The following is a 13,431-nucleotide window of genomic DNA, read 5'->3' as shown; positions in this document are numbered from 1 at the left end:
CGTTTTTAACTAACACTTATTGTTCATACCATTCATGAAATCTTGTTCAAGGAGATTAAATTTTCTGGTTTTTAATTTATTAATATAATTGTTATTGAGATTAAGAAACTAAATAGACAAATGGCAACACACTCCTGTTTTGCTATTTTAACTGTCAAAAGCCGATTCAAGGCCATAGTGAATCCAACCAAACCAAACAGGCCTAAATCCAATAACTTAAAAAGTAATATATAATATATAATAATAATATAAAGAAAGAGAGAGTATGAAAAAAGAATAGCATAAAACTTCAGTGCCGACGCCGACGAGTGTTGTTGGATGTTCATATTCCAACATGATACCGCGTTCGCTCACTCTCAACTTCAATTGATCAATCACACACCTTCTCTCTCCTTCAAATCTCACCAATGCAAAATCTGAATCAACACTAGCAAAGACACACAACAAACATCTCACTCAACCACACCAACAACACTTCAGATCTACGTTTCCACTCCCACAACACAAAAACCGATTTCACCAAGCGCCCTCAAAATGGCGCCCACACCCTTCACTTCATTCTTCTTCGTCTTCGTTACCCTTCTGTCAATTCTCCACCTTTCGCACTGCAAGACCCTCAAGCGTGACGGTAACGTTAGCTACTTAACTCAGCCCCTTCACCCATGTCGTTTTCTCTCCACTTTTCTCCAATTCGGTTAAGTGGGTTGTTTTTTTCTGCTTTTTCCTGTCATGGGTCGGACTCGTTTATGTCTTCCTCGAACTTTTTGCAGTTAAGGCTTTGAACGAGATCAAGGCTTCTCTTGGGTGGAGAGTGGTCTATGCGTGGGTCGGTGATGACCCTTGTGGTGATGGGGATCTTCCTCCTTGGTCTGGTGTCACGTGTTCCACTGTCGGTGATTATCGCGTCGTTACCGAGCTGTGAGCATCATTTATCAATTTTCACTTGATTTAGAAAAATGCAAAAAATGCCTCTTTTTTGGAATTGATAAGATAAAGGTTTTGATTTTTAAGTTCAGTTGTTGCTGATTGATTTGAGGTGTAAAGTTGGTGTAATTGGGATTTGGTGTTTTTCAGTGAGGTGTATGCGGTGTCGATTGTGGGACCTTTTCCTACTGCTGTTACCAGCTTGCTGGATCTTACACGGCTGTAAGTTTTTTTTTTTTTCATTAATCTATGTTTCATTTAATTTTGTTCCCTGTAACTGGTTTATAAACATGTGGTGTTGATTAACGCCTATGGTTGTGTTGGTGTTGGATGTTTGAAAGCCTAACATTGTGTTCTGTTTGTATTATTTTCATATTGCTTTGCAGGATAGCGAGGAGTTTATTTGGTTGGTGTTTTTTGATTTGTTGCAAAATAATAAATAAAGAAATTATAAATGGTTGATTGAGATATACTTGTTAAGATGATGCATTTTTTAGCTGCAGTTCATCTGCGTTTTGTTCTGTTGTTTTTAATGACAATTACTATATATGTATCATTGGAATGCTTCCATTTCGGTTCTCCCTTTGAAGTTCTTATGAATTGATTTATTGTGTATTTCTGGCAGTGATCTTCACAATAACAAGTTGACAGGGCCTATTCCTCCTCAAATTGGACGGTTGAAGCGTCTTAAAATACTGTAAGAATTTTCTGATCCCTGTTCAGTTTTGCTTTCCCTTTGCAATTTTGTTCTGATGCTTATGTTTTGATGAGATGAAGTTCAATGAATACTAGATTTTTATTTTAAAAACTGTTGCTTTGGAAGACTTTGCATTTTACTGGGTTTTTATTTAAACAGTGGTTGATCATCTAGTAATCATGGTTCTAAGATGTGATATTGGTTCATTATTGACCTTTTTTTCCTTCCAGAAATTTGAGGTGGAACAAACTACAGGATGCAATTCCTCCAGAAATCGGTGAGCTTAAAAGTTTAACACATCTGTGAGTAAATCTTACCTTCCCAATCTCTCTGGGCTTTCTTGTCCTTTTTGTACCATTGCTTCTATTTTATTTAGAATGGTAATTGTAATGTCATATCTTTATGCAGTTACCTAAGCTTCAACAATTTCAAGGGAGAAATTCCTAAGGAGCTAGCAAATCTGCCAGACCTTCGCTATCTTCATCTCCATGAAAACCGTTTAACTGGAAGAATACCACCAGAATTGGGCACTCTACAAAACCTTCGGCACTTGTAATAATCAAATCATTTTAATTTAATAATCTTCTAATGCAGAGTATACTATTTATCTTACTTAATGTTTCCTTATTATAATTATAATTCTGTTGTACTTTATAGGGATGCTGGTAACAATCATTTGGTGGGTACCATAAGGGAACTCATTCGTATTGAAGGTTGCTTTCCAGCACTACGCAATCTGTAAGTTATTGCTGGTGAATTATTTTCCTCAATATATTATCATTTGATCTTAAATAATATTTTCTACATTTTAATGCTTTTTTTGTTGTGGAATCAGATATCTAAACAATAATTATTTTACCGGAGGAGTTCCTGCACAACTTGCTAACTTAACCAGTCTTGAAATATTGTGAGTGCTGCTTTTCATTCTTTCCCTCTGTACCACTTTTCATTCCGCCTCCCTCCATGAGCGCGCGCGTGTGTGTGTGAGAGAGAGAGATGGAGAGGAAGAGGGACAATATTGGTTTACAATATTTTTGCTCTTTTTAAGATCTATCTTATTCCTTGGAATTTCCATAACATGATTATCGTATGATGGAGGCAGGTACCTTTCCTTCAACAAAATGTCAGGAGTTATACCATCTAGCATTGCTCATATTCCTAAGTTGACATACTTGTAAGTTTGTCTTTCTTGTGTTGATTGGAATCTTCGTTAAAAGTGTTGTACATCAAATAAGGACTAAATTATTTTTAATTTTTCATGAAACTCTTGATTTCTTATTTTGTTGCTACTTATATATCTTTTAATTTTAATTTATATACTTGTTCTATGGTTTACCAAATGCGGAAGGGTCCTCACCTTTTTTAGACAGATGTTTGTGGAGAATCTAGTCTTGGAGTACCTTATTAGGTTTTGTAGTTGAAATATTGTTATTTTGATTGATGACTTTTTGGAGGTAGTGAATGATATGATTCAGAGAAAGATTAACATCATGCGTCTTTAAGAAACTAAATGGGTTGGATATGAAGGTACAGAGCCAGATACTGCACAAGTTAAACTTTGGTTTAAACTTAGAAAGCTGAAGGTAAGACAAGATTGGTATTACTGGGGGAAAGTGGTGGAAGTAAAAAGAATTGGGGACTAAAATTTACCGTAAAAATTACATTGGAGGCTAATAATATCATTTAGTGCTTATGCACCATCAGAAACACTTTTAAAAGAGAAATTTTGAAATATTTTGGTTCAAAGGTCTCCCTCCACTAGAGGAAAAGATTCTCACAGATAGGGATTTAAATAGACATGTTGGTAATGGGGCAAGACACTTGACAAGAAGAGTTCATGGTGGTTTTGGTTTAGGAGATCTAATGAGGAGAGACAGTTTGTTTTTTATTTCTCAGTGATATGATTTCAAGATTAGGTAGGCTTTTAAGAAATGAGGGGAACATTTAGTCACTTGAAGAGAATCTCAAGGTCGCAAATTGATTTTTATTTTTTGGTGAGGAGTTTTGCTAAAAGAGGTTGTTAGAAATGTTGTGATTCTTAAAGAAAGTCTTAGCATACAACATACGGTCTTGAACCTTGTTAATTTGAGAGCCATGAACAGAAAAGTTGAGTTACAAATCTGATAAAAAGGTTTTGCTAAAAAAATTGACCACCTTTAGTGAGGAGTTTTGCTAAAAGTGTTTGTAAGAATTTTGAGTCTAAACGAAAGTCTTACTACACAATAATAGGGCCTTGTCCTTGATGTTCATTTTATACATAAACAGACATTTTTTGACAAGTTACAAATCCAAGGAAAAAGTGGTTATAGTAAACATTTGGCTTTTAAGAAAAAATATGGGAGGGAGGTAATTGGGAACCACTAGGTAGTGCTCTAATTTCATTTGGGATGTGAGATGTCAAAGGTTAAAGAAGTTGATAAAGCAAATGGGTGAATTAAAAAGTTTTGGACCTACTGATAAGAAATCTTGGTGGTGGAATAAAAGTGACCAAGGAAAGAAATAAAAGTGTTTTAAGGATTTACACGAGTCCAGCAATACTGAAAATTGGCCAAGATATTGGAAACATAGAAATGAAGTAATGAAAGTTGCGAATGAGACACTATTCAAAGCGGTTGTGGAGTTTTAGCTAGATATTGGGACTAATAGTAAATGAAGAACACATATAATAAGCTTGCCAGAAGTAGGAAAAAGAAATCAAGAATTTTGGACTTAGATGTATTAAAGATTAAGAGAATTTCTAAGTTACTCTTACAGAGCAAGATATCAAAGAAAGATGGGATAGGTATGTTCGAAGTTTTTCAATGATAGGTAAGGACTATAAGAAGATGGATAATGGTAAATTTTATTAGTTTATACAATTTGTTTGTTCACTGAGTTAAAGGGCATCATGTGATCTATATAACTAACCTCACCTACTGGGATAAAGTTATTGTTGCTGTTTTATTGGATTACTGACAAAAAAATATGTTTGTATTGTAACCGGATACATCACAGAAAATCCAATGGTGTGGGCTATTTTGAAATATTAGAGTATATTTGTCATATAGAAATTGATGTAAGTGTATGTCTACCCTTTTTGGTTGAGACTTATAAACCATGCCTTTTAGGCATTGAGTTCTCTAAATGCAATTTATGAAGTAGAAACATATCCTTTACCTGCTTTCATTTATTAATTCTCGCTGGAAAACTGTGGTCTTAATGTGCTGATGTGAGCTTCAATACTATACACACTTGGCTCAGAATTCTAATTTTCTGTTTAAAATGGAAATTTGAACTTTCCTTTCCTTTCCATTTTGCTAGTAATTGATAAATATGTTCTCAAATACTTGGATGAAATTCAATTGGCATCTTTGTGAAGTTTTTAACAATTTCAAGATTTTCTCTCTCTTTATTTCAGGTACTTGGATCACAATCAGTTTTCAGGGAGAGTTCCCGATCCCTTTTACAAGCATCCGTTTTTGAAAGAAATGTGAGTTTCCAACAAAGTTGTGCAGATCACCAATTATTTTGTTCTTAGAACTGAGAAATTTTATATGCCCTTGACAGGTACATCGAAGGAAATGTATTTCGGCCTGGTGTCAACCCCATTGGTTATCATAAAGTGCTTGAAGTTTCTGATTCAGACTTCCTTGTTTAATAAAAGTTCTAAATATTTATATTTTTTCAGGAACTGTACTTGTATAATTATTGGAAAAAAAATTGTTCCTCTAATTACCTCAATGAAATACCCACATAGGTAATTCAATTTTGTCTAATCTGTCTTGTCGTAATAAACAGTCGTTTTTAGAGTACTACTTGAGAGCTTTCCACGTTTCCAACAAGTTGTAATATATAGTCATGAACTCTTGTTATCAGCTTCCAAATTAAAGAATGATATTACATATTTTTTTCAGTAAAAAAACATTACTATGCACGAAATGAAAAATGTATCCCTGTTGGACTCTCTAATGAAAGCATTTGCTTCATTTTGGCATGCACTTGTAACAGGAAAGTATAGGTTGAAATCTTGGCACATGCTTGCATATTTTGGTTTGGAATCCTAAAAATATCATTTTGGATTAACCTAATGTAATATTTTTTCTGATTGTATTATTTTAGTAACTTATCCAAACATATGCAAAACCTAAAGTGTTTTCTAAAAGTAAAACTATTCTGAAACAAACACTAAAAGAATATTCTAAAGTTTGCTTTGATAAATTTCTACTTGTGATATGTTTTTAGTAGAAATTAAAACTGAAGTCCTAAGACTTAAAAAATGGGCATTATATTGAATTTCAACTAAAGTGTAACGGATCTATAAATTTCACAAATGCATTTGGTTATTTTTCTGTAGTCTAATGAGTATTTCAATTTCAAATTTCAACTCCAGCATCCCTGTTCCCTGAGTTAAACGACCAGACTTTGAAGTAGTTGATGGAACACTAGACCTGATGTTCCAAATAAGTCATCCAGCTAAAGGAAATGGTTGAAATAATTTAATAAATAATCTAATGATTCTAGTCTAACTGCATATGCATTTTCTCCAACACTGAGTGTATTTCTTTCATCATTGGATGCGTTTCTTCGCCAGCGATGAACTCACTCACAACCCCACCAATCTCCACAGAGCTACTACCTGGTACCTTGTCCACCCCTTTGTTTCTCATCATATCCCTCACCCTTCTCGCGTCACTGTGCTTCCCAGATGCTGAATATAGATTAGAAAGCAAAACATAGACCCCGCTATGATTCTCCAACCGTATGAGTCTTTCGGCTGCACGTTCGGCTAGTTGGGCTTGTCCATGGTTGCAGCATGCACTCAGAAATGCTCTCCAAGCCAATGTCTCGTCTGAGACATTCCCCAAGTTGCTTATTCTTCTCATCATTACCATAGCTTCTTGAAAAAGCCCGGCTCTGCTTAACAAGTCAACTAGACAACTATAATGTTCATTCTTGGGCTCAATTTTGTACACACTACACATCTTACATAGTAACTGCAAACCTTCATGTGCCATTCCTGAATAACTACAAGCAGTGAAAACAGCAATGAATGTTACGTCATCCGGCCTTATCCCAGCCTTTTCCATATCTGAAAACATCTTGAGTGCACTTGCTCCATCTCCATGCATAGCCGTGCCAGAAATCATGGCATTCCAACACACAATGTCTCTCTCCGGCATCAAATCGAACAATCTTTTAGCCAAGTCCAAATTCCCACATTTGGCATACATGTCTAACAAACTAGTACTTAAACGAATGCTCAATGGCACCGCTGCTCGATTCAAGTATCTATGAATCCAAATGCCAATATCCAAAGCGCCCAAATGAGCACAAGCAGAAAGAATGCTCACACATATAGATTCATCAGGCACCACTTCAGTCAACTGCAACAAACGAAATAAATAAAGTCCTTCCTTGAAGCAACTATTTTGCACATACCCAGAAATCATGGCACCCCAAATTCCCCTATCCTTCTCCGGTGCTTCATCAAAGAACAACCTAGCTGAATCCACATCACCCACCTTTGCATACCCCGAGATCATCACACTCCAAGACACTGCACTCAACCTAGGAATTTCATCAAACACGTACCGTGCAGCTACAACATCCCCACACACAGAATACATTGCCATCAAACTATTACCCACAAAGATATCATACACAAGACCCGCTTTTGAACTGTACCCATGAACCATTTGCCCCAAAGAACGACTATGAAGGGCTGCACAGGCCTTCAATACATAAGGGGTGGTGTAGTTGTCAGGGTACAAACCACTCTGCAGCATCTTGGTGAAGACATGAAGGGTGGCATAGAACTTGGCATTGAGGAGGAAAGTTTTGATGAAAGTGTTACATATGCAAAGAGTGGGGTGGTGAATGTGTTGAAAGAGTCTGCATGCATAGGTGAGGCTTCCCTGATTAGGATAGGAGCAGAAAGCCAAAAGCCTGCTTAGGGCATAGGTGTTGATGTGAAGACCAGTGGTGAATACCTGGGCATGGGCCTGCTTCAGGTGCTTCATGTTCTTGCATTTCTCCAATAGTACTAAGCATCTCTTGCTGCAACTTGACATGGGATGGTGGAACTAACTGCATTCACTGCATCCCAATTTCAGGGAAAACAAAAATTGGTTAAAGCAATGGAACCAGATGGATCAGTCCCATTCTGATTTTTGTAAATCATACAATGGATCAATTTTCTCAAGCATTCAATCTCTCTTCACTCTATCATCTACCCTCAATCTACATATCACTTTATTTTTTTCTTTACTTATAATAAAAATCAACAAACTTACTTATTGGTACTTGATCAAATGATAGTTTGCTATTTTATTGGAAAACAATATATTAATTTTCCAAGTAATGTTTGTTGTAAGAGAAGAAATAATTATGTTCAAGAGAAACATGTTAACCCTTAGAGTACATTATATTTATAGCTCATTCCAAAACTCATTAAACGACACTCACGTATTTTTAAGTTTTAAAATAAAATTCCTATTTTTATATTTAACAAAATAAAACTCCTATTTTTATATTTAACAAAATAAAACTTATATATTTTTTATTTTATTTAAAAGTGATTTATAAACTAAATCTTACATTAATATGAAAACTAAAATTTTAAATTTTAAACTGTAAAAATTTAAGGATGTTTTAAAATAAAAGATTGAAGGAGTTAATTAGTATATATTAACGATGTGAATTTCTTTTATCATTTAGTTTAAAACTTTCTTACAAAAATACAAAAGGATGAAGCATATATTCAAATAATCATTATTTTAATATAAAAACAAAAAATAATTAAAAAATATATAATTAAACTTATATATTATTTTAGTAAAAATATAAATAAAAAATTAAGAAATTTAAGTGCTACTTTATTATCACAATAAAGATAAATGTCCATTTTTAACTAAAAGATTATTAATTAAAAAAAACTTTAGAAAATGAGAGTTTTATTGCACAATTTTTTTTGCTTATTAATGAGAGAATAAACTTTAAAATTATTTTTTCTTGGTTGTTGTAATTGTTATTTTTATATTGACAATAATAATGATAAATAAATCAATTTTTATGAATTTTTTTAACATGTTTTGATTTTGATGAATAATTTTTATATTGACGGTGTATGAGTAATATTTGATTTTTTAAATATGGTAGAAAAATGTGAATGAGTATGTATATATTTGTTTCATCGCCGCTATGCCCCGCAGCTCTGCAGCGGCCGGCCCCCGGACTATGCAAAAGAATCGAGGCCGGGGGGTCTCGCCCATAGTGGTTCCCCATCATGTATGTCTTTCTTCTCATACATATTCTCGTTCTAAATTACTTAAACACTCAAAGTTTATTATCTACTCTAAAAAACGTATTTACATTATTCTATGTTGTTCTTATTGTGATTTCATTGGAAATTTCTTATTATTCAATATTTATAAACTTCACTCATAGTCCTGAGGTAAGGTATACTTCCTCTTTTCACAACTTCGATTATACGTTTTATTTTTCTTTGTGACATTTTATTCAAATGATATATTGCACTTCATGAAACTTAAAAATAAATTTTATTAAATCAAATAGTTTTTAGCTCACACATTTAATTATTTTTATTCATTTTCAATATTTTTATTTTATTTTTATCTTTTTTTTTCACATAAAAATATTTTATTCTCTCAATTTTAAGTGTTTAATCGCGTAAACTCGCAATTTTTTAACATTGAATCCATGATAATATTATATTTTATTTATTGAAATTTTTATATTTTGTACAGAGAATCATTTAATTAATATTTGAAATAATAAAAGATAGGTACAATTATGGGTATGGGATATAGCCGTTACCAATAAAAATTGGATAAAACAAAAATTTCGTTTGTGCTTGTAGTGTCAGGTGTTTTGTGAGTCATTGGCTACTCTAAAAACAATCAGAAACCCTAATTGTGGCTCCTTGTCCGTCATTTTTCCGCAATTTGATCTGGTTGCTTCAACTTTGGTCCTTTGGGAAACACCCTTTTGCGGCTTCACATTCTGTCAGCCAGAATCCAGTGAAGCAGTGTAAAACGGTACACCTCACATTCCATCTACTTTTCTCTCCTTCGCTATCTTTGAATCTTCTGAACGTTTGTTCTGGTGAGTGGGGTGGGTTTTCTCCTCTGACTTATCTCTCTTCTCATTTTATCATCAAACCTAATAATCGCGTGATGTAAGTAGTCAAGTTTGTTTAGTAGGATAACAATGTTACCCCTGTTTTAAAACACTAGTAGCAGTTTCTGGTGTTAGAATGGTTTCCGGGTTATACTGATGAGTTTTTTAGTGCCGATTTTTTGTACCCAACTCTGTTTGTGAGATTCTTTCAAGTAAACTTGAGTTTTCACTTGTGGGATTTGAGTCTAGTTTGTGGAATTTCAGTTGAGTTCCGAAGTGTATGTGCTTCGTGTACAGTGTTTTCTTCACATAAATACACCCCAACCTATACATGTTATGCTTTGTCACAACATTTAAAATCGGAATCACCTTTTCTACATACAAATTTATGCATATTTATATATTTGATCTAATTTTAGATTGATAAATGAAACCTATTGTGAAGATTTTGGCATTGGTAATGGTTATGAATTTAAGTGTTTAGGATAATCTGTCATAACTAATAACCATCATTAATGTTTTGTTTGTTTAGGAATTGGTGCCATTTGGAATATGATGTAAATCTCTGTTTTGAATTTATTCATTTGATGTGCAATGAAATTTGTGTTCTTGGTTTCTTTGATCTTGTGACGTGGATTTTTAGTTTGTAGGTTAGTACATGATACTTCCAAGTGATGCTGGAAAGTTGCGCAAGGGTTTTGAGTTGCATTAAACTATGAAATGAATTTCATGGAGATTCCACCTGATGGAAGTGGCAAATAGTTTTTAATTCAATTAAGTAGTCATGTAGGATTTGGTAGCCTCATGAATGTGGTTACATTTGATTATTTATTGTGACCCTTGCCTGGCGGTAGGAAATGATAAAATGTTGTATGTCCTTACGTTTTTTAGCTGTGATTGCATTGATTTACTGATTGTCAATAAGTTTTAACTTTTAATGCTATATTAGCATTTTGAATACATTTGATGTGTGAATGGTTTATGTAAACCTCTGTTTTGAATTGATTCATTTTATGTGCAATGAAATTTGTGTTCTTGGTTTCCTTGATCTTGTGACATGGATTTTTAGTTGGTAAGTTAGTACCTGGTACTTCCAAGTGATGCTGGAAAATTGCGCAAGGGTTTTGAGTTATATTAAACTATGAAATGAATTTCATAGAGATCCCATCTGATGGAAGTGGCAAATAGTTTTTAATTCAATTAAGTAGTCATGTAGATTTGGTATCCTCACGAATGTGATTACATTTGATTATTTATTGTAACCCTTGTCTGGAGGTAGGAAATGGTAAAATGATGTATGTACTTAAGTTTTTTAGCTGTGATTGCATTGATTTACTGATTGTTATTAAGTTTTGAATTTTAAGGCTATATTAGCATTTTGAATATGTTTGATGTGTGAATGGGTTATCTAATGAATTTAGTGATTTTGTCTGTCATCGTTTGATTTTTGTTTTATATTTCCACCAGTTGATGATCTTCAGGAATTCTTTATTTGATCTAATTTCAGATTTATAAATGAAGCATATTGTGAAGATTTTGGCATTGGTAGTAGCCATTACAATGTTATGGATTGGCCTTTTACAAGCTTCCGTGATTTCATATAGCTATACTTGGCTGGTAGGTCTTCATGTTATTATATGTTTGATTTTTTATTTTTGATTTGGTTTTTGGGAGAAGATAGTTTTTAGTTGGGGAGGCTCTATTTCCAATAGTGTGGCATGCAGTTGTGCATGTAGGTTCCCAATCAAGGGGGAGTACTAGCAGCTAAATTCAAACCTAAGCCTTATAAGCAAAGTGCTTTGATCTTTTACAGTTTCACCAATCTTGTTGTAACTCTATTTTATTGAATTCTATTTACATAATGCTGACTATTCTTTGTTTTGCCCTCTGTGCAGCTACCTATATATTTTGTTGTGTCTTTAGGATGTTACGGTTTATTAATGGTTGGAGTTGGTCTGATGAATTTTCCAACCTGTCCTCAAGAAGCTCTATTGTTGCAGAAGGTATTTTTTTGTGTCTTTTGTTCATTAGATATTGCAATGTAATGTAATTTGCTTGGTTTGTGCTTATACAGTCCCTATGGAATATGCATGTTACTTTATGTGTGTACATTAAAATTTCTGGACTGAAAAGATGACTATGTTTAATTTCCACACACATATTGTGGATTGAGAATTAGATATTATTTATATTTATTAAATTAGATGCTATTTAAAAAATTTATAAGAGAAGGATATGTTCTCTTATTATAAATTACATAGAAGTAAAAAAATGAATGGAGTCTTAAAAATGACCGACAACACAAACATGCCAGTCATATTTCCCAAAACACCGTGCCAAAGAAGTCATCTCAAAGCACACCTGTTTTTCACCGGCCACTTTACACTTTGGGCCTTAATAACTTTGTGGTTTCTAATTTTTATTATTATTGTTATGTTTGAAACGTTTGAAGACTCCACTATAGTTTATAGCATGGGGTGTGTGTCTCAGTTCTAATTTCTTAGGGAGTTAATGACTGTGTCAGTTACCACTGGAGTTGGTAGGATTCTATCTCCAAGATCCCTTCCCTCAGGTTTATCATTTTTATTTGAAAAGAAATTCTAGGTGCAGAATCTGGAGTAGATATGGGACTTATCGAAGGATACTTTTGTAATTCTAATGTAATCACAAAAATCTTCCAATGTCATTTGGCATACTGCAGACCTAGATTATAAATCATTTCTCTCTTCCTTTCTTGTATACCGATCTCCATCACATTATCATCATCCTCATTATCACTCAACGATACTCTGTCACTGATATATAAAGTCTGCGACATGTTCCATGTCAAGCTCCAATTATTCTATTAAAAAGTAATACAGGATTTTTGTCTGGATCATCAACAGGACCAACCACCCAAAGCTTAAGCTATTATTTGGTAGAATATTTTTTCATATCCAATTTCTGAAATCATCAATGAATTGTTATCTTATTTTATTGCTCCCCATACGTTTTTGAATTTTAGTTGACACTCTCTTTCCATATGCAGATAGATAGTAAATGTCATCAGCTAAATAGAAACCTAATTTTTCTATCCCTGCTCTCCCTCTTCCGAATTAGCACTGCATCTACTATAAGAAAATGATTTTGCTTCCACAAATCTCAATTCTATTCAAATTACAGTTCAATTGTGATGATGGTCATTATGCACTTACTACTTTTATTCTCCTAATTGCCCTTTTTTTAAAGAATATAATCGTTATGGCCTGATTACAGTAGACTGATGCTGGAATCATAACGTGGAAAAATGTTGCTTATTTTGGTTCTTTTCAGGACATTGTTGAGGCCAAGGAATACTTGAAACAACAAGGAGTTTATCTCACTCTCGACTGATGTGGTTTCAGATCTAACGAGATGTTCTGAATAGGCTTCCGACAATTACCCGATTGGGAGTTGTGAAAGATTTTTTGACATAATATATAACTTCATACTCAACAAAATACTTTCAGCCAATGTACATGAACTCTTTTACAATCAATGGATAGTTTTTGTTGTTAGTGTTCTTTTATTTGTATATTTTAATTTTGATTACAAATCTGTGGCCTTTGAGAACATTAGAGAGAATTTTTGAATTTGCTCACCCATTAGGGTCGCTTAGTGATAGTATTATTGAGTATTATAATCAAATACACAAGTTTTGATTATGATATCTC

The 13,431-nt window shown here is 33.6% G+C and overlaps 3 protein-coding genes across 3 annotated transcripts; 2 read left to right on the top strand and 1 right to left on the bottom strand.

Moving 5' to 3' along the window:
* The first annotated feature begins 240 nt into the window (after positions 1-240).
* Positions 241-5,376, top strand: LOC137810720 (Leucine-rich repeat (LRR) family protein). Its single transcript, XM_068612130.1, has 11 exons — positions 241-628; positions 771-918; positions 1,075-1,146; positions 1,550-1,621; positions 1,852-1,923; positions 2,030-2,173; positions 2,279-2,359; positions 2,457-2,528; positions 2,724-2,795; positions 5,019-5,090; positions 5,168-5,376. The coding sequence occupies exons 1-11, from the start codon at positions 535-537 to the stop codon at positions 5,256-5,258; spliced, it is 990 nt and encodes a 329-aa protein (XP_068468231.1). The 5' UTR covers positions 241-534; the 3' UTR covers positions 5,259-5,376.
* Positions 5,377-5,869: 493 nt separating this feature from the next.
* LOC137810719 (pentatricopeptide repeat-containing protein At2g22410, mitochondrial) lies at positions 5,870-7,836 on the bottom strand. The gene has a single exon (XM_068612129.2). The coding sequence runs from the start codon at positions 7,669-7,671 to the stop codon at positions 6,118-6,120; it is 1,554 nt and encodes a 517-aa protein (XP_068468230.1). The 5' UTR covers positions 7,672-7,836; the 3' UTR covers positions 5,870-6,117.
* Positions 7,837-9,469: 1,633 nt separating this feature from the next.
* Positions 9,470-13,275, top strand: LOC137810718 (dolichol-phosphate mannose synthase subunit 3). Its single transcript, XM_068612128.2, has 4 exons — positions 9,470-9,657; positions 11,247-11,356; positions 11,635-11,742; positions 13,052-13,275. Exons 2-4 carry the CDS (start codon positions 11,255-11,257, stop codon positions 13,109-13,111), a joined length of 270 nt encoding a protein of 89 aa, XP_068468229.1. The 5' UTR covers positions 9,470-9,657; positions 11,247-11,254; the 3' UTR covers positions 13,112-13,275.
* The last annotated feature ends 156 nt before the right edge of the window (positions 13,276-13,431 follow it).

Source organism: Phaseolus vulgaris, chromosome 2, assembly GCF_051622355.1.
Source record: "Phaseolus vulgaris cultivar YP4 chromosome 2, ASM5162235v1, whole genome shotgun sequence".
Taxonomy (NCBI): domain Eukaryota; kingdom Viridiplantae; phylum Streptophyta; class Magnoliopsida; order Fabales; family Fabaceae; genus Phaseolus; species Phaseolus vulgaris.
The sequence above is the reverse complement of the archived record's forward strand: the minus strand, read 5'-3'. Positions and strand labels throughout refer to the sequence as shown.

What these genes read in the sequence shown, in the direction of transcription:
- LOC137810719 (XM_068612129.2), bottom strand. Translation starts at nt 7,671, where the DNA reads ATGTCAAGTTGCAGCAAGAGATGCTTAGTACTATTGGAGAAATGCAAG.
- LOC137810718 (XM_068612128.2), top strand. Translation starts at nt 11,255, where the DNA reads ATGAAGCATATTGTGAAGATTTTGGCATTGGTAGTAGCCATTACAATG. An exon ending in CATATAGCTATACTTGGCTG is followed by an intron (nt 11,357 to 11,634) that starts GTAGGTCTTCAT and finishes CCCTCTGTGCAG; the next exon opens with CTACCTATATATTTTGTTGT. An exon ending in AAGCTCTATTGTTGCAGAAG is followed by an intron (nt 11,743 to 13,051) that starts GTATTTTTTTGT and finishes GGTTCTTTTCAG; the next exon opens with GACATTGTTGAGGCCAAGGA.
- LOC137810720 (XM_068612130.1), top strand. Translation starts at nt 535, where the DNA reads ATGGCGCCCACACCCTTCACTTCATTCTTCTTCGTCTTCGTTACCCTT. An exon ending in TTGAAGCGTCTTAAAATACT is followed by an intron (nt 1,622 to 1,851) that starts GTAAGAATTTTC and finishes TTTTCCTTCCAG; the next exon opens with AAATTTGAGGTGGAACAAAC. An exon ending in TTTCCAGCACTACGCAATCT is followed by an intron (nt 2,360 to 2,456) that starts GTAAGTTATTGC and finishes TTGTGGAATCAG; the next exon opens with ATATCTAAACAATAATTATT.